The sequence below is a fragment of the Rosa rugosa genome, chromosome 6, assembly GCF_958449725.1.
Source record: "Rosa rugosa chromosome 6, drRosRugo1.1, whole genome shotgun sequence".
Lineage (NCBI taxonomy): Eukaryota > Viridiplantae > Streptophyta > Magnoliopsida > Rosales > Rosaceae > Rosa > Rosa rugosa.
In genome coordinates, this window is record NC_084825.1 from 907,647 (window position 1) to 932,623 (window position 24,977).

General features: G+C 36.4%; 2 protein-coding genes and 1 long non-coding RNA gene across 5 annotated transcripts in view; all 3 read right to left on the reverse strand.

Annotated features, from left to right (window-relative positions):
- Positions 1-1,023: 1,023 nt before the first annotated feature.
- Positions 1,024-3,248, reverse strand: LOC133718076 (uncharacterized). 2 transcript variants are annotated; one of them, XR_009850092.1, is made up of 6 exons: positions 3,168-3,248; positions 2,825-3,012; positions 2,391-2,717; positions 2,158-2,237; positions 1,433-1,472; positions 1,024-1,309 (listed from the first exon to the last, which is right to left on the reverse strand). It is a non-coding gene; the product is annotated as an uncharacterized LOC133718076 (long non-coding RNA). The 2 variants fall into 2 exon arrangements; XR_009850093.1 differs by lacking the exon at positions 3,168-3,248 and having other exon boundaries at positions 2,391-2,457; positions 2,550-2,717; positions 2,825-3,060.
- A 4,442-nt stretch (positions 3,249-7,690) lies between these two features.
- LOC133715836 (linoleate 13S-lipoxygenase 2-1, chloroplastic-like) lies at positions 7,691-19,241 on the reverse strand. The gene is made up of 9 exons (XM_062142498.1): positions 18,973-19,241; positions 11,469-11,740; positions 10,967-11,198; positions 10,172-10,492; positions 9,952-10,037; positions 9,666-9,776; positions 9,140-9,441; positions 8,741-9,007; positions 7,691-8,611 (listed from the first exon to the last, which is right to left on the reverse strand). The coding sequence occupies exons 1-9, from the start codon at positions 19,190-19,192 to the stop codon at positions 7,852-7,854; spliced, it is 2,571 nt and encodes an 856-aa protein (XP_061998482.1). The 5' UTR covers positions 19,193-19,241; the 3' UTR covers positions 7,691-7,851.
- Positions 19,242-22,962: 3,721 nt separating this feature from the next.
- The window catches only part of LOC133715732 (linoleate 13S-lipoxygenase 2-1, chloroplastic-like), an 84,547-nt gene continuing 82,532 nt past the window's right edge, over positions 22,963-24,977 (reverse strand). For both annotated transcript variants that reach the window (XM_062142357.1, XM_062142356.1), the window contains exons 6-9: positions 24,867-24,977; positions 24,467-24,768; positions 23,990-24,256; positions 22,963-23,847 (exon numbers count right to left, since the gene is read on the reverse strand). In XM_062142357.1, the coding sequence (XP_061998341.1) occupies positions 23,088-23,847; positions 23,990-24,256; positions 24,467-24,768; positions 24,867-24,977 (1,440 nt within the window). In that variant the 3' untranslated portion in view covers positions 22,963-23,087. The remainder of the gene's footprint in view (positions 23,848-23,989; positions 24,257-24,466; positions 24,769-24,866) is intronic.

A 24,977-nucleotide genomic window follows, 5' to 3' on the forward strand; every position in this document is an offset into this window, starting at 1 on the left:
TATAGTAATCAACCTTTGGTTCTTGCTTCGTTTCGCTAGAAAGAATGGATGTCCATAGGAAGCCTTGAGTATACATCATATCACAACCAGGATGTCTTAGTCGGTCATGTCAAAGCCAATATGTGTCAGAATCCAAGAGATCTTCTTTGATGACATTATTGGATTCAATAGGTCGAATGACAGTGACATAAAGTCCACTAGATTGACAATAAGCTTCTCTAAGATGCGCTTTCGTCCACAATCATTAGAGGTAATGCAAAGAAATTCTTTTCCATTCTCTGTATGCATTTTCGCATGAAATCCTTTGGTTCTGATATCTTTAAAGCTCAACAGGGTTCGATTTGCCCTAGGAGCATAGAGAGCTTCTGTGATAGTAATCAAGGTGCCAGTAGACAAGAGGAATTTGGTCATTACATGTCCTTGAACTAATCATGTTGGCCCAACTATCGTCACAGAGTAATATGTAGGCAACATCTCTCAGAATAATTACCTATGGTGGAGAATGGTGTGCGTAGTCGCATTATCCACAAGACATTGTAATTTTCCAGAATCCATTCCTAAAAGAAAAGCTCAGAATTAAAATGGAGTCATAATGAAAAGAAGTCTAAATTTTATTCATAAGCCAACATAGTACATCATTGTTTCTTTAACACTACTACAAAAAAAGCATTTTAGGACGTTCGAAAAACGTCATTGAAAACTTTAGATGACACGCAAAAAAAACGTCATCTATCAAGGAGTCATTGTAAGTCACTTATAAGGACGTTCAAAAAACGTCCTCTAATGTTTATAAGGACGCCAGAAAAACGTCATCTAATCTAAAAAAAAACGTCATCTAATGTCTTTAAGGACACTTAAAAAGCGTCCTCTAATGTCTTTAAGGACATTAGAAGAGTGTCCTCTAATGTATATTAGGACACTTTTTTAAGTGTCCTTAAATCCGATAAAAGGGTCATCTAATGTATACTAGGACGCTAAAAAAACGTCCTTATATCTATTATAGAACACAAAAAAAAAATGTCCTTGAAACAAAAAGAAGACATTTACATACAAATAATCTTTACAATCCCAAAACAAATGTCATTGTATCTATTACTCATTACAATATACTTGACTACAAGCACATTCTAGTAACTAATTCCTAGCTATACCTTCTAATCTTATGTAATCCTAGATGACAATAGTTAACTAAGCTACAATTAAAACCAACTAAATAATTCCTTATTACATGTTGATATCCTATGTGATCTTAGATGACTATAGAGGCACAAAACTTGGTTTCATCATCTCCAATATCTTCATCCACTACCTGATAGATATAACAAAATGCCAAACATTTAACAGAAATCAGAGGCCCAACTTAATGACACATCTCAAATCTGCTACAATACAACACTGGAAAAAAAAATAGAATGCAAAAGCTTTGACTCACCTTTGATACAGTTTGAAGAAACATGACAAGGAACAATTACCTGCACCGAAAGGATTTTCAAAAGTAAAAACAATAAGAGATTGTCAGTGAAAAGTTTCTTAGTTAGCATGTATGGTATGTTTAAGGCTTAGCTTACTGCACTACAAGTTGTCAGTGATAAGACCTGCATAATAGATATAACACACACACATAATGAATCAGATACACATATAATGATGCTTACATTTAACCCAGAGCTTTGTACTCCATGACTGAAGGACTCTGGACATTATAAATAAAATATATCAGCAATTATTCAGAACTGTCTACCTAGTGCATAGAAATGAACTGTCTAGTTTAAGAGAAATCAAACAAAGTTGGATACAAGCACTAACATCAGCAAATGCAAACCATTTATTAACATGGACAAGCACTAAGCTTAACATCAGTAAATGATCAATTGCTAATCTTCATATATTCAACATATGCTTGCTTATTATTCTGTACTTACATGATCAACATAAGTGCTGCAATACCTTTTCTTAGAATTCTCAAACGCAATAAAATCATGATCACTATAATTAGTGCATTGTTAGCTTAAGAAACTTTTATGTTAAACATAGGAGATAATCATCTACATGCAGGTCAAGGAAACATACTCATAATGGTGGCATAGTTTCAAAAGCCACAGTCAATTAGTAATGTGCAGACAAATCATTGTATTGCAAAGAGGAAGGGTAAAATACCTCTCCACCATCATCAAGAACAAAAAACTCACCATGTTTAAAGGGAGACATGGTACCAGCAGCCGTATTCAACTAGAAATCTGCAGATTATTGGCAAATAGAGTAAGGAATAAACTGAAATTAAAGCAAGAGTCTAGTTCTTGATATCATCTATTTGGACCAAAATTTACAAACTTTAATTGAAGAAATAGTAAACTCCTCGCTTTATTAATAAAGATACTGTAAGAGACTACCTTGATTCCGAATTACATTGCATGAGAGAACCCTTATCACAACATTGGTCTTCATACGCATCCTATCCTACACAGATATATAAAAAGAAAATGATTGAGAAAAGTTAAATCTGCATGACAGTATGCAAGCAGCACTACTTTTGCAATTGTTATCATCACCATGCTGGATCAAAGAGAGAAGGAGCCAAGGCAGTCACATTCAAGTATTAAACTACTCTGCTTTGGTGAATTGAAATTGTAAAAGAAAGATACAGGGTGCTTCCTGGATTTTTGCAAGTTAATACAGGCCAGAACAAAAGCCGATGCAAGATATTGACAGACCTCCACCTGACGATCAGGAAAAAGAAAATCCAGAATATAAAAACTATATATATGCTTTTTAAGCTATAGTTAAATGTGATTCAAAATTTCAAAGCAAAGGAGAATGTAGATACCAAAGACGTAGTGATCCAAGCTTTTGTTTGGTGTGTACTCATATATCAGCATATTTTCTTCCCTCCAACCAGATTCACATGGTGCTGTATTGCAGTAAGTGTAACCTCGTTTTGAAACTCTTCAAGGCCTTGGTTTGAAGGTTTTGAAAGTCTGTTCAATGCTATTTGCTGACCCTTCCTTAATGTACCTAGAAAAACACATCAATTATTAGCATATTCCTACAAAGCACCAACTTTTTTACTGTGATATGAAGTATTCTGCATTGCATTTCAAAATTTATATAATAATCGTCATTGATGCTACCTGGTATACTAACGTAAAAAATAACAGTGAGGCTTTTACCTTAAACTTTACTTAGCTTTGGCGGAGAGGTTTTCTCTGTTGCTACTAAGTAGTTTGCACTGTTCAAATAGAGCTGAGGCTGCATACAAATAAATGAATAGAAGTAAGAAAAGAATATCGTATAAGCAAAATGTATCTGGATTAAATCCCCCTCACTATTGTTCTTTAGATTTGAATAGGTATAGTCAATTTAGAGATAATGAACTCTGTTGATATCCAGCATCAACAAAACCCTTAACAAATCAAAACTTTAATCTGTTCAAAAGCAACAGAAACAAAAAACAAATCAAAGCCCACTACTACAGAAAATAGTGAAATACCAATTCAAACTTCCAATCGTATCTCTCACTCTATCGATTTCAATGGAAATTGTCAGAAAATGAATTAAAGGTAGAATCTTTACAACGAAATTAGTTTCCTGTGTGCAGAAGATCATCATGGTTTCAAAGGATATCAAGCAATGACATGGTTTTGGGATGATTTTAGCAGACACAAGATTCATTGTGGCTGAAGTTTAGAAATTAGAACTTATCGTTTAGAGGCAGAGGCGCGGACCAGAGGGAGACTGAGGTAGAGACACAGTGGAGGCTTGGAACAGAGGCGCGGTGCAGCTGCGGTGGCCTGGGGGGAGAGCGAAGAGCTGCGGTGGCTTGAGTCTGTTTGTTTTGGGGATCGAGCGAGTCTGAGGTAGAGACACAGTGGAGGTTTGAAACAGAGGCGCGGTGTAGCTGCGGTGGCTTAGGGGGAGAGCGAAGAGCGAAGACGAGCGAACAGCTGCAGTGGCTTGGGTCTATTTTTTTTGGGGATCGAGGGAGTCTGAGGTAGAGACACGGTCGCGGTGCAGCTGCGGTGGCTTGGGGGGAGAGCGAAGAGCTGCGGTGGCTTGGGTCTGTTTGTTTTGGGGATCGAATGAATCGATCTGCTCTGATACCTGGGTTTGATTAAATGAACAGGGTGAATTCTAAAGTGAATTTGGCGAGATTCCATGGTGGGAAATTGAAACTCAGAGAGGGAAATTTTGGAGAACCCGGGAAAGTGAAAATTTAGGGTTTCTCTTTCAATTTTGCTGCAGAGTGCTGTGATTTTGGAGACTGATATATATACTTCTATATTATTGTTCTCTATGTTTGGGTTTCAGCGAATCGACCCTAGGACCTTACCAAACTTAGAGATGCCTTAGTTTAGCTGAGTGGGTGGCCATGCTCCCCCTCCGTGTTTTCAGAAAAACTAAAAACGTCCTAAGAATAATACAAGGACGCATTTTAAAAATGATGTCATTGTATCCAAAATCCATGTGTCCCCAATTTAGTTTTCTGTAGTAGTGTAACTAAAGAAAATCTAATCCGAAAACTAGCTAATGCAAAATAACAGTAGTTGTTTAACTTCTGTCGGTAACTCCAAAATAAATAGAACCAGGTGAGTAAAGAGATGTTGGTGGAGCAAAACTCGCTTAAGTACCACTCTCAAAACATTCCTAGACATCATACTCATTTTGGATGAGCCTAGTTGAAGAAAATCTAAACCAATGGCATTTACTACAAAAATATATGGCAATAGCCTATAACATCTCTTGGAAAAATTAAAGACTTATACAAAATGGCCAATCTTTTGATCTTGACCTTTGAAGTCTTCTACCCTCATCTAGAGATCATCATCTTGATCTTCTTGTTCCATGTAATTTGCTTCCCTTGCTTCACGATACACCTTGTACGCATTTGCAACTTTCTGGAACGCAATACATGCCTTTCTCCAATGTCTGGGTACTCCACATCAAAGACAAGCATCTTTATGGTCTGGCTTCCTTGATCGAGGAACATTTGGGGCGCGTTTGGGATGGCTATTTCCCTTGGTGGCATCACCACCATAGCTAGAGGCTCTGCCTCCCTCTCTCTTTACACGTTGACCACCTCGGTTCTTTCCCCGCTTCGTTTGGCAGTTACCTTCCTTAGTAGAGCGAGGATATGGACCAGGATTTCCAAAATTATCCCTAACCTTAGTGTCTTGCTCTTGGTACCCTCCCTTAGGGGTGCAACTATAATTAGACTCCAGAGTAGACTTGGTTCCATGGGTTTAGAGTTATAGTTCTTCACAATGATGTTGTCGTGCTTCTCAGCTACATTCATGGCTCCAATTAACTCATGAAACCTTGTGATGCGTTCTGCAGTGACATCTATCTAATAGTTCTTAGCAACCATCATTGTAGAGATGAGGAAGGTAGAGATTGAGAGTCCTCTAGAACATCATCGCATTAGTGATATTCTTTCCACAGAATTTCATCATAGATTTGATGCGAAGGGCTTCCAAGTTGTAGTCAAGAACTGTCTTGAAATCACAAAAGCGGAGTTTGTGCCATCTCACTTCTAAATCAGGAACCAAGGAGTCGCAAACGTTGTTAAAACTCTCTTTGAGTGAGACCACAACCTTCTGGGATCTTCTTCATTCAGGTACTCATATTGGAGCGAGTCATCCATGTGACGAGTCATTCATATGACGAGTTATGAGGATGACGACTTTTTCCTTGTTTTCCTCTAAATTAAGTAGCTCTATTTGCTTCCAAAGCAGCAGCTTGGGCAGGAGTAGGCACGACCGTGCTGGGATCAAGAATCGTTTTCAAGATTCCTTGGGCCTTAAGATGCTGGCGGACATCACGAACCCACTTGTAATATCCAGAGCCTGTTGTCCCCAATGGAGCGAAGTCCAACTTATTTAGGTTACTCATCCTGAAAAATAACAAGAAAAGAGGGTTAGTTTCTGAGCGAAAAAGGCTACCACGAAAACAATAAAAAATTTCTGAGCGTAGTCGCTCCCAAGAAATTATGAATTTATGAGCGTACGAACTCCCAAGAAATTCGATTCCAAGAGATCTTGTATTATATCGAAACAATTATGTGTGTGTGGTCGATTGTATATTCTCATCAAACTCCAAGTTTGGAGATCTGAACAAACTCTAAGTTTGGAGATAGCACGAACCCCCACAGTTCAGCTTAGGTCTTCCCACAAAAAAAGAAGAAGTGGGGGGTAGAAGAAGGGAGGTTGAAAGTCCCCGAGAAAAGAAAAGAATTAAAAGTACTTGAAAGCGGGAACTTTTATAAAAAGTTACCTTGATTTAGGCTTGCTAGAAAACTTGGTCGGATTCTGGTCGGAAAAACGTTGTCGGAAAACTTGGGTGGCCTGACGGGCTGGGGAGTGGCCAGAAACTTGCAAGCTGCTACTGGGGTGTAGGGGCGCTGAGGCTGCAACGATGCGCGGAGGGTGCGCTAAGGTGCAGCAAGCGCTGGGACGCTGAGGCAAGGCTAAGCTGGTGTGCGGGGCTGGCAGGCGAGACTAGCGCGAGGGGCTTCAAGTGACGGCGTGCGCGGGGGCTGCACATGCATGGCACACAAGTGAGGCTAACCAGACTGGTTCAGGATTTTCGGTGGCCGGCTCAGGACTTTTTAGGCCAGTTCTGGTGGTTCCACCACCAGTTAGGCAGTTATGGACTCCGGGGATCAAGGGCTTCAAGATGTAGGCTGGAGGTAGCTAGAATTTGAAGGTTATGAATTTAGGGTTTCAAGGTTAGGGCTTCGTGCTGATAACATGTTTTAGGAAATGAGAGATTGGGAGAGAATGATCTGTGCTTTAATTGATAATAGGGGTCTCTTTATATAGAGGACTACAAACATAGATTATGAGCCTTACAAGGAAACTAAACCGTACAATGATTAAGATATCTTCAAATATATCTGTAAGACTAACCCAATTATAATACGGACAAGTCACTAGAGTTTGAACCAGACACATAAATTAGATGTCCTTAAACACAATCAACAACTTGTTGCTATTTAACATTGACAAACCCTAGACCAGAATCAAGCAAAAAAATCAACTTGGATCGGCACCCGGATCCCACTTGGAGATAACCACCACTAGTTGCAGCCGTCGCTACCAAACGACCATCACCCCCTAGGATTGGAATCAGCATGCTTGCAGAGAAATTGAAATATTTGCCAACACCAACACCGGCCACAATCGAAACCTGCCAGATTGGCTGATTGTAGACATGAACCGCTTTGGAATGATGATCGTGCGGTTAGAGGAGATCGATCAAGCAATGAGGAAAACATCATCCAAATCCTTTTCGTTGACGGAGTCTTCCTCACCTTAGAATGCAAATGTCACAGCAAGTTTGGTGATCGAATCGTCAACCAATTAAGGTCATGGTTATGACAATGATAGAGGTGGATTTGTGAGAGATAAAAGTAAAAGAAAGAAAGAACGAAAAACAAAGAGGTTGAGAATAAGAAAAGATAGATCGAAAGTGTGAAGTATGAATTTTACTCTCCTAAATAAGAAGATAAATCAGAATTTTAGGGCATTGTTCCCGTTCTATTGTTTATTTTTACCTTTTGAGAATGCTTCCTGTTCTATTGGTTATTTCATCAAAGAACCATAAATAAATAAATAAATAATATACTAGTAATAACTATTAACCATGCTGTTTAAAAAAAAAAAAAAACTATTAACCATGCAAAACATTTCCAAAGTGCTGAAGACATGCATCATTATTGTTTTATTACGAATCATGCATTCCGCCTTAGAGCTGTAATTTATAATGCAGACACCACATGTTATTGATTCCTAGTCATAAGCTAGGGCTAGTTACTGATACAATTATCACATAATCAAACGCATCATAGAATAGAATTTAGATGGAGATGCTATTAGGGACTCCCATTCCTGTGACCCCTTGTTTTGAGAATGGTTTCAGAAGCTCATATGGAACAACCCCTGCTCCAACTCTGTTTTTCAGGTTCTTATCGGCGTTCCTCTGATTAATAATTCTTTCTAGCTCTTTTAAACTGTCTTTGAAACACTCGAATGCATCCATTATAACAGGATTTTCAGTCCAAGATGGCTCCAAAATCTCACCAATATACTCCTCTTCAGGTGAATGTGTCGATAACACATCTAACACAGCCATCACTGTTGTTGCTTGAATCTTTGAGGGAAAGCAGTTTAGCAGTATTGTTCCGGGTTTCGTCATAAAAGTATTGACAACCTCCTCGGATGGATCTTCACATGGCATGTTGGTTCTAGCTATTGTAGGTCGGTTTGGAAAGTATCCAGCGTATGTGTACTGACCAAAGTTCACTGCTGCATGATGACCAGATGTCACCCAAATTATTGTTGTCAAAACATGAATGAGATCTTCTGGGGTTTTCAAAACAGGCCACCACGGCTCATCTTTTTTGTCTTCATGGCCTTTAGTTCTAACTTCTGTCCACCAACCCTGAAGCTCCTGATCACATTTAACAAGACCAACGTCTGGGTAGTAGTGTTTTACATAGTCGCTCACCCACTGGTTAATGGCATCCCAAAGAATAAGACCATCGTTTGCAAAAGGATAGTCTTCAATTGTTAGCTTCAGACCATGCTTGGCTGTAGGATCCTCAACTGCCATTCCCCTAAAAGAAATATAAACAAATAAATTAGTAGTTGAAATTCTATGTGGTGCTCTAGGGTATTATTCTACTCAACTAGATACCAAATATATCATATATTTATAATTTTAGTCGTTTGATCCTATGGACTACCTTCTTATCAGATCGGCTGGCAAAGCTTCCATGTCAAAGCGCCAGAGCTGGTCATACGCAGCAGAACTGAGCTCCATGGAGTACTTTCCTGGTGAAAAGCTACTCTCAATGACTCCGCCTGCGTTAATGAGGCTTTCTCGAGCCAGAGCATTGATTTCCATTGTATACCGAAAATGAGGACAAAGAAGCCTATAAATGGGATGCATGGCACTCATTTGCCGATTCGCTGCAATTATGTATGGCTCTGTCACACAATGAGTCCGCAGCCTGTGAAAACAATAATAATTACAAACAAGTTATCTCACATGATCTATGTAGGTGCATATATGTTTGCGAAATTTGGTTACCACCTGCCAATAAGAGTATGGATTTAACCCCAGTGTAGTACCATTGTCTTACCAGTGGATCACAAGCTGATGATAGCCAGAGTCATGAGCACAAACATGAGCTTTAGCAAGCCTCCATAGCCAGGCACCGGTGGCATCCCAGCATGGGACGAAGACTTGCTTCCATTGTGGCTTGTCACCAATTGGTGGCCGAGTAAGTTCAATAGCAATAGGCCTCAGTGAGCCATTCTCAGTGAGAAAGAATACTGTCCGAGAACCATACAATGTGGTCCCTTCAATTTCTCTCACTTTATTCACTAAAGGAATGAGCAGGTCATGATAATCCAAAAGAAACAGCTTCTTTTTGTCCAAGGCCTGCATTTCAATTTCAAGCAGTTTTTCTTTCACAGAAAATAAATAGCATAAATGCTCGTGCATAAACACACATACTCACAGTAACGAGATTTCAAGTCAGATGAATCAGAAGGGGGAACAATTCATCGACTTAAACAGAAAGACAATCAAAACAGGTGGATGTAATGAGGTTAATACTGTACACACTACACAATGTGAGACTAGCAAGAGATTTCATAATCTACCTCATTGACAGTCATGAAACCCTTGATCTCTTTCTCCACCAGTTCAGTAGTAATCAATGATTCAGGGGTGCCGTTAATCTCAGGGTCAAGTTTACTTTTCAGTGGCCATTCCTGTAATGAAAGAAGAAAAAAGCAAGAGTTGAGAACGACAAGAGAAAATAAAAATAGATGTAACCAACTAAAACACAGAACTGATCGAGGATGGGATGGAAAAAAGAAACTACATGTTTTGGTTTACTTAAGGAAGTAAAGGTGTTGTATCCGAAAAAGCACAAGGGAAGCATACCTTAACTAGCTCAATACTAAATGGATTAAGACCAGCTAGAGTTTGCCGAGAAAATTCTTCATCGCTGAACCAAGAAAATTTATCACCTGCAATATAAGGGATAATCAAGAGCTAACAATATAATGAAATGAGGCCAGCAATGTGGTTGTGTTTTCAGAAAAAAATAAATAAATAAAGGATTGTTCCTTGGAAGTTCTGCATATATAAAGAAGAGGCATACGGTCAAGCATTGCAGGGGTCTCAAAGAGCAAAAGATCGTTCTGCCCATCACTGACAGCCTTCACTAGCCTTGGAATGACTGACCCCAAAAAACCGTTTGTTTTTGGCTTAGGCAATGCAATGCCTTCATTAAACAATGAATCTATTTCTTCGAAGAGTGGAAATCCCAAGTCCCGATCAATAAGTGATATCTCAAGCTGAGGGAGCAAAGCGTGCAGCACAGATTTTAGTGTCTTTCCTGAGAATGTCAGATGTTTCTCCTCTGAAAACGCTTCATCTCTTGGTATATACACACTGGTGCTTCTTTCTTCAGATAATGGGTCTGCATTGACATTCGACAGTAGAATATAAAATAATTTCAAACTTCGACATCCTTGATATTTAATGAACATATCAAACAGCAAAAAATGGTTCAGTTGTTACAACGTACTAAATCTTATATAATCTATTTGAATAAAAGAAAATATCACAGATATATACATTTGTGCATATGTTAACCAGATGCTACTAATCTCCTATTAATTAAATCCGAGTTTGTCTGATGTAGACAAGAGTAGTGCTATAGAACATAGACACCAAATAGATTTCAAAAGTTTTGGATACCAAGTTCCCAAATCCCAACTAATGCGATAGTGTTCAATTTAGTGTCTAGAACTTCAGAAAAGTTTTGGCGAAAATATTACATTTTCTTACTGATCACATTATTTGTAGTTGTGAATTCGAAAACTTGATCAGTACGTAAGAAACATTTTTTTAACAGAATCCATTTTGTCTATTGCTAGTGGTTAGTGGTTACCCTTTTCAGTGCGTGGACGTCCTGTTCTGCAGCGCCTAGGGTAGGGAAGCTCTTTGCCTCCCAGGACTGGCCTAGCCAGTTTGCTATCTGGAACTCCGAGATCATTATATTTATCATAATCGTAAATCCTGTCCGATGTTTTTCTTTCGCCGTCTCCATTTCCTCGCAAATTTTGCAGCTCCATTTCTCTTAGCCTCTTCAACCCACTTGGAGTGTCTGATGGCAAGTAAGACTGTTTCATTGTTCACACAAATTAACATATTAGAATTATGTATGCACATTGTTTTACGTCAAAGAACCAGTCACATGCAGCATAGTAATCTAAGGAAGGAAACCTAAGAAAATCTTATATGACCAATGTTCATTTGAATCTAGTAATTCATCCTAATAAACTTTAAGCAGCAGTTAGTAAGGGATCATATATGGGGTATATAAAGGAGGAGTGGACATCAAAGAGTCATTTCCTATAATAAAAGCAAAAGTATGCATCGCGATCACTTACCTTGTTGGTGAAGAAAACTCTCTTCTGTGCATTATAATGTTTGGAATGAACCCATGAGGTACAAGGAATGGAGAGAGTGGAGGCATTTGGGAAGCCGGTGAGGTCGATGGTCTGGATGTAAATCTCCTTGTGGTGCTCATTCTCAACCAGAACAGCTCCAATCTCTCCAAAACCTGCTGGGATGCTGAACTCACTCTCATATATCACCTCCTCAACGTCTCTCCTCACTCTGTGCGAGTGCCCCTTGATCGCTTCCTTCTCTTTTCCCGTCTCTACCAGAATTGAATTAATATACAATTAAATTTCACTCACCTGAAATTATTAACCGTGCGTCTTGTTCATCAGGACTTAGGTTAACCCAGAAAACCTCAAAGCCTTGAGGCCTCCTTTTGGTTCCCGTCAAGGAATAAAACTTCATTTTTTATAAATCTATTCCCTCACCATTTCTTTACTAAAGAGTCTGCATGTCTACATTTATGTGCTTGTAAAAGTAAAAAATAATAATAAACTCATTATATCGGGTTTATTATTCACACATTGCTACCATCTCATACTTAATACACCACATATTAACTTTTTTATTTTAACATTTTACTAAAAACACAATCACGCCTAGTACCATTTGGTCTAGTGGCATAAGTCTTATCTTTATAAGTGAGAGGTCGCGAGTTTGACTCACAATAGACTAAAAAAAAAAAAAAAAACCATAAACTTCTTAAACTATTCTCATTCATAATACACCATATCTATTCACTAAATATACATGCATTATATTTAACAACATGCATTATCATTATCAGTCATTATATATACGTTAATATTATACTAGAGTGAGAAGTTTGGCTGAACACCAAGAAACGAGTACAACGGGTTATGAAGAACAAATAAAACGAACAGAGGATTAGGTGGACACAACACAATTTTCATTATGGCAAATTTTTATATGATTGGAATTGTATATATATTGTTATTTGGTCAAGAAATGCACCATCGATCTCTAAATTGCAAATATAATATAATTCACGTCATTCACGTTGAGTAGAAAAAAAAGGATAAAGTGGGATAGTATATTCCAACTATGTTTCTTCATTTTTGATATAAATACCTCTTTTGGTAATTTAATCTGATGTTGGGTGTAGAAAAAAATGATGTGTATTCAATATTAAGAGGTGTGTGAATAGAATTTATTTGGCAAGAATGAAAATATTTGGATAAACTGATAATATAACTACCCAACCTATGGACGACCTTGAGAATTCAATTACAAAAAGAATAAAAACAAAAAACAATTTGAAATATCCAGAAATTTGCCGAGTAAAAAAAATTATATAATCAAAATAAATTAGTCTCTAATACCACAATATCATTCAATGAAATTCTCTTTCTTAAAAAAAAAAAAAAAGCCAATTGATGTATATAAATGAGGGGAAAAGTTATTAGTCCATGCATGTGGTTTAGTGATGCCCAAATTCCCAAAATTAACATTATGGTTTAAAATATTTAATTTCACACATGTGATGTGCAAGGATAAGTTTGTCATTTTAATTTTAAAAAGCTAGAAGAAATTAAATTTAAAAAAAAATCAGAATCCCACAACCGCCCGATATCATTTGGTCTAGTGGCATTAGTCTCTGCTTTTTAAGTAGGAGGTTGTGAGTTCAACTTACGAAAGATTAGTTGTTGTAATTTTTTTTTGGGTGATGCTATTCGCACACCCATTTTTTCTATTCACACACCCCCTCTTTCATTACTTTATTTTTTTCAAATTACCCTAACTACCCTCTCTTGTAATTATGTTTCCTTTTCTTTTCTCTTTTTTCCATTTGACAAGTCAATCATGAATTAAATGTCATTATACAATAAACCAATTTTTCTTGTGAATGTCATTGTTGATTAGAAGAAAAAAAAAAAAAAAAACCGATAGCCAGGACGAAATGCAATATGTCAAATGTTCTGCAATTAGTGTGGCAAAGTTTAGGGCTCAGATGAAAAATCACGATGTAACTGTGTTTGGGATTTAGGTATGTGATCATGACTGCTATACAAAACTGAAGAAAGATATAAGCATATCACCTAAACTAAAGGAGATCCAAAACCTCTCACATTTGATTAAGCAAAGTTTATTCAAGATACTATTCCCAGTGACATAAAGTATTTTGTAGAGCGATAATATGACTAAAGTCAAAATGAAATCAAAGCGTCAATAATTTCAAAATTATCAATCAACTGAAGTCAAAACTATGATTAGCAAGCAAGTCATACCAAAATCAAACTAAGACGAACAGAACGCAAAAATTTAAAGCTCCTAGTCCACCAAATCGCTGAGAAATTGATCTTTTTAGCCGAGAGCGATGGATTGAAATACACCAAATAATTTCAGTTAGAATCTTACTAGGAATGATGGATTCAAAGGGGCTCGAATCATTACTAAACTCATATTTTTCTTCCATGTCTCCATTGCAAATCAGATGTAAATTTTTTTTTCAAAGATGGTTCTAAAGTTGCTTGTTCTACCTTAATTAAACTTCAAAGCATCACGTTAGAGAGATAGAATGACTATGCTAGAGAAGTTTTTGATGGAAAAGAAAAGAGAAAATCATAAAGAGTTTTGAAGTTCTCTATGTTTGCAGGAAAATAAGAGTTTATGATTTGAAGATGATTGACTTGCCAAAAAGAAAAAAGAAAAAAAAACAGAATTTTTAGGGAGGGTAGTTAGGGTAATTTATAAAAAAAAATTAAAAATAATAGATAAATAGAAGGGGTGTGTGAATAGAGAAAATGGGTGTGCGAATAGCACCACCCTTTTTTTTTTTTAAAACAATAGTTGTTGTAATTTGAGTTTGTTGTTGTAATTAAAAAAAGAATCTCACAAACCTACCTATCGCCATCACTGACGCATTGATCTACATCCCCTCTCCAATCAATATTGATGACGATAACCATAAAAAATTCCTTCTTGAAAAATCTCGTATATTGATTAAATGAAGGAAAATGATTTGTGGCCTCAATGAGGCCTAAGATTTGTGGCCTCAATTTTAGGTGTCATGCCTTGTCATCTGTACACATCACCTATTTGTCAAATCATGCCATGTAATTCTTGAGAAAAATACCATCTTATCCTTCCAAAATCTAATGACTCTAAATTATTTTGGTTTCTTATAAAAAGAAACAAATTTTGGCTTACTTTCATTTTTTTCTTTTCATTACACTCATGTTAGATTTAAACAACAATTTTTTTTTCTTTAATCAAGAATAGAAAAAATTTCATGTAATTCAGTCAATAGACTTGCATGTACATTTGATTAATAGATTTGCAGAACACATGTATATGAATTCAACCTTTATTGGGTTCCTACAAATTTTGAAAATATAATGTGAAAAATGCATATTCATATGATTGTATATAGGGCAATGATATAGGGCCTCAATGAGGCCTAAGATTTGTGGCCTCAAATCCTAGGTGTCATGCCATGTAAGCAAATACAATTTTTTTTTTAATTCCACATAATATATCTTACCACATCATACTATTGCAACACCAACTTTGCCCTTTTATATTTCCTTTTAGATGTTATTAGGGGGTGAATCAATTACATTAATGAATTTAATTAGGTGATGAAAAAAATATCAGCTATTAATTATGTACTAATTTAAGAGATATGTCTACAAATTATTTGACCAATATTTTTCTTCATTTAATTAAATTCTTTCCCATAATTTCTCTTTCCAAATAGCATTAATATATTGAATTAGGTGTCAAGAAATAGGCATTAAATTTTCTTTCTAAATATTGATTAATTTCATCCAAAAAAATAGCATTAGTAAATTGAATTTGGAAAATACGTGGTCTAAATTAAGAGGTAAGAAAAAATTCCATGTTAGTACCGGTCATTAATTACCATCTACAATCTAAATATTAGGGAAAAAACAAACAAAAAATAATAAACTCAATTTCAATGTTTAAACCCTAGCTACATAAAGAGAAAAAAAAATGAACAAAAGAATATATAATAATCATATGAATATGTATTTTTCACATTATATTTTCAAAATTTGCAGGAACCCAATAAAGGTTGAATTTATATACATGTGTTATGCAAAGTTCGAATATATGTATGTGCAAATCTATTGATTGAATTACATGAAATTTTTTCTATTCTTAATTGAAGAAAAAAAAAATTGTTGTTTAAATTGAAGCATGAGTGTAATGAAAAGGAAAAATGAAAAAAAAAAACTAAAATATTTTTTTTTAGAAAAAAACCAAACTAATTTAGGGTCATTAGATTTTGAAAAGATAAAATGGTATTTTTCTCAAGAATTACATAACATGATTTGATAAATAAGTGACATGTATATGTGACATGACATGACACCTAAGATTGAGGCCATAAATCTTAGGCCTCATTGAGGCCACAAATCATTTTCCTTGTATATATTCTTTTGTTCATTGTTTTCTCCTTATGTAGCTAGGGTTTAAACGTTAGATCTGAATTTATTATTTTTTGTTTGTTTTTCTCTTATATTTAGATTGTAGATGTTAATTAATGGCTGCTAATTAACGTGGAATTTTTTCTTACCTCTTAATTTAGACATGAGTATTTCCCAAATTTGATTTATTAATGCTATTTTTTTTTATGAAATTAATATTTTTTTTTATGAAATTAATCAATATTTGGAAAGAAAATTAAAGTTAACGTCTAGCTATTTCTTGACACATAATTCAATATATTAATGCCATTTGGAAAGAAAAATTAAAGGAAAATATTTAATTAAATGAAGAAAAATGGAAAATTCTACAATGTGTTAACGTATGACATGCATACAATTGCCTTAAAAGTGGTAAAATGAGTCCTCAAAATAGTAATATTAGTCCTTAAAGTAGTAACATGAGTCCTTAAAGTAGTAAATTTTCTTAGTTACCACATGAGTCCTCAAAATTGTAATATTAGTCCTCAAAGTGGTAACATGAGTCATTTAAGTGGCAAATTTTCTTAGTTTACCATATGTGTCCTCAAAATAGTAATATTAGTCCTCAAAGTGGTAACATGAGTCCTTAAAGGGGTAAAAATAGTTGATGTATGAGAAATGTTAACATACCATAGCTTTACCCAAGAAAAATATTGGTCAAAGAATCCGTAGATATATCTCTTAAATTAATACATAATTAATAGCTGATATTTTTTTCGTCACCTAATTAAATTAATTAATGTAATTGATTCACCCCCTAACATCTAAAAGGAAATGTAAAAGGGTAAATTTGGTGTTGCAATAGTTTGATGTGAAAGATATATTATGTGGAATTGAAAATATAATTTGTATTTACTTACATGGCATGACACCTAGGATTTGAGGCCACAAATCTTAGGCCTTATTGAGGCCCCATATCATTGCCCTCAAATGAAAAGTCAGCAGAGAATAAATCATCAACATTTTTTTTTCAAGTTGATGTAATCAACGTTTGCGTGAGCTATGATCTCAAGCTTTGCCATTGTTGACAGCAAATAGGAGGAGGTTGTGGAATTCTGTTTTTTTTTTTTTAGTCTCATTTTCCACAACATCTCTAATTTAATTTTTTTTTTGTTGAATTCTTTGATTGAGATGACAAAATTATCTTTACGCATGACTCGCACATTAGAAAATTTTTGTCAAAATTAGCTTTTAGACTAACATTGATCAAACTTCACAAATTACAAGATAAAATTAAAAATTTTGAAACCACAAGGTTAATATTGAGCATCACTCCAAACTATAGGACCATTTAACACTTTTACCCTAAAAGGTAAAAGTTATTAATTAGTGTACAAGTATGACTGTAACAAGGCAAATCTATGTGCCTAGCGTTGCAATTTTAAGGATGACTTTTTCATCCTCTTATAATATCGATCATGTATAATAAAATTATCTTTCACAAATTATTTAAACCATTTCCACGGTTTTATTATGAATTTATGACGGAGACCGAAAATAACATTTCTAGCGTCACTAATCAACCATTCCAATAACACTTGAGCTACTTAAGACTTATAGGTAATTTGATTAAACAATGCATTAATTTAAAAAATTGTGATTGGTTTTGTGGTTACATGTGAAAAGCACGTCATACGTATAGTTAGAAAAGGATATGCAAGTTGCTCAATCAGAAATCAGTACTCATCAAATAAGTTCTTAGCTCAATTCTTTTTTAGATAATTTTTTTTTTTGGAACTTTTCAGTCAAAGGGATTAAATCTCTTCTGAGTAAGAAAGGCATGTGTGTGGCACGCATGCAAGGACGGAACTAGGATTATAAAAGAAGGTGGGCTGAATCAAACTAAGTTTTATGTTGGCCTTTTATGTTTCAAGGAAAAAAAAAATTTCACCAATCTTTTTTATAACATTTCCTTGATGAAAATCTAAATTAATATAGGATCTAGAATTCAATGCTAAACTCTTAATTGAAAAAAATGATAAAATTGAAGAATTCATTTATTTTGTTTTGGTCTGATAGAGAAGTCTATCTTAGATGAACAAGGAAAAAAAAATAGTTAAAACACCAAGAAAAGAATCATAGAAGAGAAGAATAGAAGAAAATGAATTAGAGATGAGAGAGAGACTATTCTATGACCTATACCCTACATATATTTCTCTCAAAAATGGGGTGGCTGAGGTGTGTGGGTTGCAGCACACCTCAGCCACCCCTGATTCCGTGCCTGCGCGCACTTATAAGCAACTGAGCAAATGAACAACAACGAAAACAATAGTTTTATCTTTACCTTCTGTTGAAATAGAGAGAAAAGGAAATTGAGATTTTTTTTTCTTTTTGAGATAATTGGATCATTTTATTCATTGAATGGGGTACAAATAATAGGGGTATTTGAGTTTAATTATTTATCTTTTCTTTTTATTTTTGAAAGGTAATGTTTCTTAATAGGTTTATATTTTCGTGGAGGGTACTTTGAAGTCTCACTATTTTGCATGAAATAATCTACTAAATAAATATTAATTACACATCGACTCTATGCAGATTGTGTATAGTTATGAAAAAACTTGATCAGTAGGTGATCAAGTGGCCGGCGTGGGCATTTTAATTGTGCGAACTACTTCACTCTCAACTACTCTTGACATTACTTATATATATATATATATATATATATATATATATCCTATCCAGAGCGAGGCCTCGCTCTGAAATTAAAGTGCGAGGTTGGAGTTTAGGGTCACTTTTAATTGATAGAAATAGTGCAGTGGTGATGTGGGAATCAAAAATATATATATGCAAATTGCGTGGTTCCGCTAGCTGCCTAGTTGAATATCTATGTTAATTGCTTAAATATTCATGTATTCATATATAAACGTAATTAAATCAATAGCATAGCGGCTTTTCAAAACATCAAGACCTAATGAAAACTGCACCTACAGTTAGCTAGCAGCTGGATAGAAATTATCGAAATTTAACTAGACCTGAAGTAGCTAGTTGGTTAGGTTCCTGATATGATCATGAATGAAGTTTTAATGCAAGGGCTTACTGGGATCAAGCTTGGCACTAACTAGCTCCAGCAGCAAGGTTTTGCCTGCCAAGTCCTCGAGGTGACGAATGATCCCTATAGTGGATCGGAAGCCTCCGGCTGTTGCTATGACTGTAACCACAGCTTTTATGGTTAGTACTACTTGATACTCTGCAGGTTTGAGTACATCATTGGAAACTTGATCATCATAGTGGGGTCCCTGCTGCAGCTGAGAATTCATCCTAACTAGCTAGTTGATCGATGATCAGCTTAAGTTTTTTGCTTGCCAGAATGCTCTACTGAGGCCGTGTATTTATAGAGAAAAATAGCTACCCTAGAACTTGCGAATAGTTTGGTTCCGTAGTAAGAAATATTATTAATTATACATTAAAACCCTAAAAGTATGTTTGTCTGTTTTAACGTACAGTATTCCAACAGCTACGTACTCTAGCGAATAGAAAAGAAGATCCACTTTGTAAAATATGCAAATTGTGAAAGAAAATTCAATGACCATGTGGGATATACATGCAAATCAAATTCAGTGATGTACGGTACTCATTGAAAATTCGTCCTAGTATTTTATTGCTATTTATGTTTTGCCAAAACGTAAATTTCTGGTTGTTTTCTTCTAACATTAATTGCTTCTTTTGCCAAGTTGGTGTAAAATATATTGGTACAGGCATATATTTCGAGTTTATCCTAATTGGCTGCTTTTAAGGCCAAGATCTCTGCTTCGATCTTGTCCATAGATGCAGTGGAAGAATACTAACAATATTAGCCAAAGTCAATTAAACATTACCTAATTTCCTTTTGTTAATTAATGATAAAATATAATGAGATTATAACAACTCATATGTAATCTAGATTGAAGCTATCAACATATGTAATCTAGTTTGAATTCAAGTAATCTAGATAAGACTATACATTTTCTATCTCTAGATATGTTGGAATTCTTGGGAGAAAGAAAAAATGGGTTAGTGGACTAATTGAAGCTAGTCGTAGAAAAATATAGAGATAGAAAATGTTGATTGGGTTGTGGCTTTTCCTTGGCTGATGGATTTGAGAGATTGAGATCTCTTGGCGATAAAAGAATTACAACCTGAATGTGGGGTTTATGGAAATTGGAGAATACTCCGATAAGTCCGATTTGTGTATCAAGAGGAAGAAGAAAGGGAGAGGTGGAGAACCTTTTTTTTTTTTTTTTTTGACAACGAAATGGAGAACCTTTTCATATGGGCAAATAAGTAATTCTCATTGAAAAGTATGTTAAATATCATATCTACCCTTGATTTTAACGGAGCTTGGACAAAAATTGATTCACTTTTTTTAAATTAAGGTACCTAATTGATAATTTTTGAAGTTTAGATACTATATTGTCCAGTTCAATAAAGTTCAGACACTACACATAATAAAGATCCTTAGTAAAATGTACGAACTCAAAAAAGTATTATTATTTTATTTTATTTTTTTCCCTTATAGAGCCAACTAACGAAAAGTACACCAAGTAACTCATCTTTGTGGTTAATTTATGGTGATTGATCAAATCACATCAGATCAATGGTCCTGGATTTTGGATCATGTTTTGTGTTTCTGCTACTTATCTACTCTTCTTATGTTTTGTAATTAACAGGAGTTGGAAGATGTAGTAGGCAGCTCAATTGCAAGAATGAGTCGTTCCCAAGTTTCATCATGCATGTATAGATTTATATATTAATGATGTATCAACGATATAATGTATAGTACTAAAATTCTGGTCGACGCTTTGATAAGTATGCAGTGTTTGGCAACGACGTCATAATTTGTGGCGATCAATTCTGCTTACTATTATACTATTATAGCAAGCAGAATTTAGTCTTATATATATATACTATTATTTAATTAAGAGATTAATAATCGTAACAGAAAATGAAATGGAGCTAAAAAAATGTCAATGACTGGTAGGTTTGAAAAAACAATTCAATTATTAGAAAAGTTCATGTCAAGGCTTCAAGCTGAAGTATGGTAATCTGATCAGCAGCTGAACTCATGAGGATGTCAAGTTGCTTATGAAACGTTAAGAGTCTTCTGAAGACTTGGCCTAATTGCCATTATCTTACAACGACTCTGGGCCCCAACAAAGAATAACCATTTTATGAAATTAAATTGTGGAAGAAAATTAATTGTGTGAAAATCAAATCAATTCAAATTGAAAGTTCGTAATTCTAACTTAGGCTCAACAAATTTTATCACTCTGCTAGGGTTTGAGAGAACGCCGCCCATGGGTATGCGTCTCTGCAACTTCCTCCATCTCCGATGGAGCAAAATTCCGGCACTTCCCCTGGTGTCGCAGCTATCGAGCACGGTCCAGGCCGTCTCTCCCTTTTATTTGTTCTTCTCCAAGGAGTCGAGGTCCTCGACCAGTGTTGAAGCGAGGCCGTTCACTCCTCCTCAGATTGGTTCGATCTGGACTTTGTGGTCGCCTTTGGTTCGTCGTCCTCTTGGATTAGGGGCTGTTGGTGACAGGAAAGTTTGGGATCCAGGGATCCTGACGGTATCTTGTTTTCCAGTATGTCTCAAACTACCAGAGGCGCTGGCAAATTTGGTGAGATCGTGGCGTTTGTGTTTGGAGAAACGGTCATTTTCCGGGTCTGGTCAGTTTCTGCTTAGGTCCCTTGGTGGGCAAGATTCGACGACCGGAAGATGCAGAAAGGTAGATGGTGGGCTGTCGGCGTGTGGGTCAGCTTTGATGGGAGCCATCGTCGCCTGGGCTGGTTCGATCGTGGTTGGTGTCAGGCTTAGGAGTTGGTTTTCGATCCGGCTTTCCAGGGCGATGAAGAGGCGATGGGAGTGGTGCTTGGGCGACATCTGTACTGCGGTCAGTATTGGCATTGGAGGCGGCGGGGGTTGTCGGGTTGATGGAGCCGTGAGTTTCTTTCTCCGACGAAGGGCGGTGGAGCGGTGGTCGAACCCGAGGTCAGAGACGCGATCATGGTTGGTGCCCAGAGAGGCGTTGGGTGCCCAAAGTACCCTGGTGGGCCTGGGCCTCTATTTTGTTGGGTTGCTCAAGTGGAATTTGGGCTGGGCCTTCCTTGGGGCTTGGCAGCTGGTGAATGAGCCCGAAGTTGTTAGGGTTCGCATTTGGGATCCAGGAGACTGTTTTTGGGCCCTAAATGCATGTTGGAATTGCTTCTTTGGTTACTTAGGTAGAAGATTGCTCTCTATTCAGCGCATTTTTTTGCGTGGGGTAGGCAAGGTCGGTCACACTACCGGCGGTTACCTTGATAGAAGGTTACCCTCTATTCGACGTATATCTTTGCGTGGAAGTACGGTCGACCATACTATTGGTACCGTTTTACATAGCCCGGACTCTGTCTGGTGCCTCATCAAATGCTTAATTGCATCCCTTCGTACCCTTGCTAGGTTTTATTTCCAATGCTTTGTTGCATCTAGTATTTCTCTTGCTATTTTATATTTTGCTGTAGTTTCTACATCTATCAGTTGTAATTTTTATTCTGTTTATTATTAATAAAATTGAGTTGACAGTTTCTCAAAAAAAAAAAAAAAAAAAAAAAAAAATTGAAAGTTCGTAATACTCTCTACCCTGTCATATAATATACAGTCGTGAAAGAAAACTCATTGGTCATGTGGGAATTAAAATATACAATTTGTGTCTGCGTTTTTACCAAAGGGAACATGCCGGCGGCTCTCAAAATGTTTTTCTAAGATCCAGATTCTGGAAAAATACAGCAACTAGCTGGTTGCACAGGGAATTATCTCACACTTAATTTAATTAGACGTAACATCAAGTCTTTTTTATTTTTCTCTTTTCTTTTTAATATATATTTTGTGAACGAACTTTGTATACAAGTGCTTGTAACACATGAGGCAGGTCTCTTGGAAATGGATTTATCTCAGATTTGTTGCCCAACTGACTTCAGCAGGTCTAATAATGCCAAAGGGATTATATTTCCTAGATTGTTTCATAGACAATAATTAAGTGAAGCTACATTAATCTTTAGCTCAAAGAAATAATGAGAGTGAAACGAAACCATTTCTCATGGAAATATTTAGGCTTCACATTATTAGTTATCACTGACGGATGCAGATTAATTAGGCGTTAGTTACTAATACAATTAAGAAAGCGCGCATCAACACATTTAGATGGAGATGCTGTTGGGAACTCCCTTTCCTGTGACCCCCGGTTCTGAGAATGGCTTCAAAAGCTCATATGGAACAACCCCTGCTCCGACTCTGTTTTTCAGCTTCATATTGGTGTTCCTCTCATCGATAATTCCTTCTAGCCTCTTCAAATTGCCGTTGAACCGCTCGAAAGCTGCGTTTATCACTGGGTTTTCAGCCCAAGATGACTCCACATTCCCACCAATATACTCCTCATCGGGTGAATGGTTCGATAATACATCCAAGACAGCCATCACTTTTGTTGCTTGAATCTGTGAGGGAAAGCACCTCAGCAATGCAGCTTCTGGTTTCTTCAAAAATATCTTGAAAAGATCCTCGTTTGGATCTTCGGTTGGCATGTTGCTTCGAGCTATTGTGGGCCGGTTCGGGAAGTATCCGGCATACGTGTACTGACCAAAGTTCACTGCAGCATGATGTCCAGCTGTAACCCAAATTATAGTTGTCAAAGTATGAATGAGATCTTCTGGGGTTTTCAAAACAGGCCACCATGGTTCATCTTTTTTATCTGCATGGCCTTCGGTTCTAACTTCTGTCCACCAAGCTTGAAGCTCGTTATCAGATTCAACAAGAGTTGGGTCTGGATAATAGTGGTTCACATAGTCACCCACCCACTCCTTAATGGCATCCCACAGAATGAGACCATCATTTGCAAATGGGTAGTCTTCAATTGTTAGCTTCAAACCATGCTCAGCTGTAGGATCCTCAACTGCCATTCCCCTGAAAGTAATGCAAACAAGTCAATTAGTAGCTGAAATTCCATGAAGTCTTATTTAAATTTGTTGTTTTTCTAAACTTCCAATCAAGTTCCTGCATCACACAATGTGAATAAATTTTATAGTAGTTTCATCATATAAAAGACCTTCTGATTAGATCTGCAGGCAAAGCTTCCATGTCAAAGCGCCAAAGCTGGTCATAAGCAGCAGAACTGAGCTCAATTGAGTACTTTGCTGGTGAGAAGCAGGTCTCAATTATTCCACCTGCATTAATGAGGGCTTCTCGAGCCAGAGCATTGATTTCCATTGTATAACGGAAATGAGGATGTAGAAGCCTATAGATGGGATGCATTGCACTTAGTTGTCGATTAGCTGCAATTATGTATGGTTCTGTACAACAATGAGTCCTCAGCCTGTGAAAATATAACATTAAAAAGTAGTTACAACCATGAAAGACGCGCATTTGCTAATTGCCCCATATCCATGCTTGAGATGGAGGCTTGAGGATTAGCCATTTTACATTTTTATCACGGTTTCAGAATCAAATATAAAGGACCAATTTGGTAACTAGCTGGCACTATGAAAAAAGGTTTTGAGTAATTTTTGGGGTACCAAATACTTACCAGTGGATGACAAGCTGATGATAGCCTGAATCATGGGCACAAACATGGGCTTTCGCAAGCCTCCAAAGCCAGCAACCAGTGGCATCCCATGTTGGGGTAAACACTTCCTTCCATTGGGGCTTGTCACCAATGGGTGGCCGAGTGAGTTCAATGGCAACAGGCCTCAGTGTGCCATTCTCATTGAGGAAGAAAAGTGTCCGAGAACCATACAGTGTGGTTCCTTCAACCTCTCTCACTTTGTTCACATAAGGCATGAGCAGATCATGATAATCCAAAATAAAGAGCTTCTTTCTTTTTAAGGCCTGCATTTCAATTTAAACCAATTTTTCCCTTTCACACAAAAGTAACAAAACAAACGACAAACTGTGATATGAGAATGGAATTTATATATATGTTATACCTCATTGACAGTCATAAAGCCTCTGATCTCATTCTCCACCAGTTCTGTGGTGATCAATGATTCAGCTGGGCCATAAATCTCGGGGTCAAGTTTACTTTTCAATGGCCATTC

Excerpts from the sequence above, each read along its gene's own strand:
- LOC133715836 (XM_062142498.1), bottom strand. The coding sequence starts at position 19,192 with ATGAATTCTCAGCTGCAGCAGGGACCCCACTATGATGATCAAGTTTCC. Across the intron at positions 11,199-11,468 it reads GAGTTTTCTTCACCAACAAG|TCTTACTTGCCATCAGACAC; the intron begins GTAAGTGATCGC and ends ACAATGAAACAG. Across the intron at positions 10,038-10,171 it reads GACCCCTGCAATGCTTGACC|GTGATAAATTTTCTTGGTTC; the intron begins GTATGCCTCTTC and ends CTTATATTGCAG.